Genomic DNA, 3733 nt, shown 5'->3' with positions numbered 1-3733 from the left:
CCTGCCAAATCCCTGTGTTTTTTTTTTTACCTTTCCAGGGGAGTTCTGCCCTTCCCTGCTGCAAACCGTCTCACCAGCTGAGCCCTTTCGCCAATTCGGGGTGGGTGTTATTAGTTTCAGGTGCTCACTCCATTTGCTCTGGGACACGACCTGGGACGCGTCTGCCTATATTGCCGCCATCCTCGATTTTTCTTACATCTCGAGGAATTGTTAAAAGACCTTAGTGTGTGAGTGAGTGGTTTATGGCCAGTAAGCGATACGTGGTCATTAAGGAAGGGGATTGCTGTCAGTGGCAGTGTCTGGGAACGAATCTTTGGCAATTTGAGTGCGCTTTTAAAAAATGAGTGTGATTTGTATAGGAGGAGAAAAGTGGTATAGGTATTTTTGCCTGTAGAAGAGGGAGACATGATCAAAATCACGGAGTAGGAAAGCGTAGGTATGCTTTCTGGGGCCTTATGCATTCTTGGTAGAGTGGCTTAGTCCTCTCTAAGTCTTCACATACCACACTTCTGCCATATTATACTGTCACTGAGACCAACCCTGAGACATTTTGCAATAGTGTTACATGAAGCCATTAACTGCAGGAGGCAGAGATCCTCAGGCCATCTTAAGGGCTGTCCCCATAGGAAAGAAGTTGAGGGACCTTGCTATAAACATTTGCTAAGTGCCAGCCTGAAATGAGTCATGCCATTTTCCCCACTTACCTAATGCCTCATCCTAGCTTGTTCTTGTGCATCACACAGTATTCCCAGGGTTTGTATTGTATTTATGTCCTACGTGCCATTTACATTAGTATAGCAAAGACTTGGCCTCTGCAGTCAGACTTTTGGGGTTCTGGTCCAGGTCTGTCCCCTTGGGCAATTTATTTAGCCTCTCTGTGCTTCAGTTTCCTCATCTTTAGAACGGGGGATAAGAGTGCCTACCTTACAGGCATGTCTGTATATATGAAGATTAAATGAGATAACACATTAAATGAGATAAGCATTAAAAGTGCTTAACACATGTAAAGCACTAAGAACAGCACTTAATAAAGGTTGGCTCTCATCAACATTATTATTATGCCTTACATATAAGAAGCTTTAGTAGGTACTTGGCTTTCATCAGTTTTGGTGTGACTCCACAAATACGTTGAAGTTTATAAAAATTAAATTTTGGGTCTTTGAAAGGCTCGTTAATATCACTGTGGGAAAAAGCTATCAGAAGACCTGGAAAACAGTATTATAACATTTTAATGTAATTATATGTATTTTTATAGTTCCTGTAATATCAAAAATGTTTTCTGCTCAATACTGCTTCTTTATCCATTATTGGAATTTTGTCTGAAACACTTCATTACTTTGAAAAATATACATATTTCTCAATATTTTCCCTTTCATGCTCTGACCTATGATATGTGATTTTCTAGTAAGTCTATAATATTGAAAGAGATTCAAAAACGATTTGTTAAAAGATGACTAGAATGTTTAAATTGGTTTATAGAATCTTAAAGTAGATGTTTACACCTGTAAGGTTAGAGTTCATCTTATTTTATAGCTCTAAAGATCAAAGCCCAAAGAGAATTAAGTGAATTTCCCTGGGCCATATGTTTGAGTAGTTTGTGGTAGGGTCAACTGAATCCTATTTCTGCAGAGTGAGACCTTTTATTTTTATACTGAGAAGTCAAAATTTGAGCTATTACATAATACTTTGGTAATTGAAGTGTTTCATAAGTGAAAATTAATTTTTTGCTTCTAAATTATTTAAATGCCTATAGGATCTTCTCTTAATCTATTCTTCCCACTAAATTAATTCTTTGTAAATATTCAAGTATCAGTGACAGTTATGAAAATTTTATATCATCTTTTTGATGATAATTACATTCTTAGAATTTGTAATTCTGAATATTGTATACAGTAAAAGTAAAAGAAGTTATACTCAATAGACTTGTTAAAAAATGAAGCATATAACACAGAAATCTGTCACACAGTTTTGATTTATATATATATTATATATAAAGTTTTATTTTATTTATTTATTTTAAGCGTGGGCCCCTATGGAGAGAAGCAGGAGTTTAGGGAAGAAGGTCTGCTAGTGCTGGGTTGTAATGTAGTATCCCTTCCCCATTTTCTCCCCTGCCTGGTTGTTAACTATGTCATTCCTCTTCTCGGTCCTTGTTTTATATTGGAATGGGGACTTGGGGATAGTACCTGGGACTGTTAGAGGGGAGCATCTCTGTATAAAAGCCAAACTTTCCCCTTGAAAGTTTCTAAAAGTATTTAGATTTGTAACTTAGTGAGTCTATTTACAAATATGTTGATATTCATTTGTTTCCAGTGATCTAACTCAGTTCCTTCCTATTTAGTTCTCACAATACCTTCATGAAAATGCGTCCTATGTCCGCCCTCTTGAGGAAGGAATGCTTCATTTATTTGAAAGTATTACTGAAGATACTGTGACTGTCCTGGTAATTTTCTTGTTTTACTTCTGGAAGGGGGAGCTCCTCTTTGTCGAATAACACTATTAATCTCAATTTTTTTTTCTTTTCTAGGAGACAACTGTGAAATTGAAAACTTTCTCAGAGCATTTAACCTCTTATGTATGTTTTCTTAGGAAGATTCTTCCTTATCAGTTAAAAAGGTATTTATCCCTCCAGGCCTGGGAGTTTGGGGAACTGTGAGGTATCACCTGACCTGCACTGGAGTTACTAAGATAGTAGCATGTGCCTCTTGTATCTGCACCACAATCAATTTGGGCTTCTGTGAAAAAGGAAAAACGTGGCTTGAGCAGTGTAAACTTACATTTAAGAAAATCGAATTGAAGTTCATCAGCTAGAATTTTTGTTGTTGTTGTTCTGTACTGTGGTTACTACTGTAACTACATCATGCTATATGAATCATTTTTTCAGTGATCTTGAATGACACATTTGTTGCAAAAACTATTTCAGTTTTGGGTATTTGTAATTTTCTTGCAGTAAATATCTAGGGGGGTTACAATAGTTAATTACATTTGGACCTATAGTCCTTAGATTTCTTTGAAATGGTATATTCTTCTTTTTATTAGGAGTAGTTTATTTAAGTTATAAACTAAAAACTTAATGTACTCTAGCCCTTAAAGAATATGTCCTTTAGTAACCTTAAATATCCCATCTTAAATATTTTTGGAAAGGCAAGAGAAAATAATTTATGTAACTAGAACGTTGATAATATTGCTTAAAAGTTTTGATACTTATGACCTAAAACTACCAAGACTTCTGTTTCTAAATATTTTCATCTAAGATTTAACCTTTAAAAAAATATCAAAGAACATTGGGACAGCGCTGGCTGGTTTGGCTCAGTGGATAGAGCGTCAGCCTGTGGACTGAAGGGTCCCAGGTTCGATTCCAGTCAAGGGCACATGCCCGGGTTGTGGGCTCAATCCCCAGTTGGGGGCGTGCAGGAGGCAGCCGACCAATGATTCTCTCTCATCATTGATATTTCTATCTCTCTCTGCCTCCCCCTTCCTCTCTGAAATCAATAAAAAAATATTAAAAAAAAGAATAATGGGACATAAAAGAAGAACATATATGTATTGTAGTATAATACCAACTACCGTATTTGCCGGCGTATAAGACGACTGGGCGTATAAGACGACCCCCTAACATTTCCACTCAAAATACAGAGTTTGTTATATACTCGCCGTATAAGACTACCCCCTCTTCCGCACACCTTCCACACACCAAATAAAAGGTAAAACAATATCAGATTTGATTTTAACA

General features: G+C 36.6%; 1 protein-coding gene across 1 annotated transcript in view; it reads left to right on the top strand.

Moving 5' to 3' along the window:
- The window catches only part of PPP1R21 (protein phosphatase 1 regulatory subunit 21), a 68621-nt gene that overhangs the window by 25541 nt on the left and 39347 nt on the right, over window positions 1–3733 (top strand). The window contains exons 10-11 of the mRNA XM_015557938.1: window positions 2342–2443; window positions 2528–2616. Coding sequence (XP_015413424.1) covers window positions 2342–2443; window positions 2528–2616 — 191 coding nt within the window. The remainder of the gene's footprint in view (window positions 1–2341; window positions 2444–2527; window positions 2617–3733) is intronic.

The sequence above is a fragment of the Myotis davidii genome, unplaced genomic scaffold (assembly GCF_000327345.1).
Source record: "Myotis davidii unplaced genomic scaffold, ASM32734v1 scaffold6, whole genome shotgun sequence".
NCBI lineage: Eukaryota > Metazoa > Chordata > Mammalia > Chiroptera > Vespertilionidae > Myotis > Myotis davidii.
This window is presented reverse-complemented; position numbering and strand designations above follow the sequence as displayed.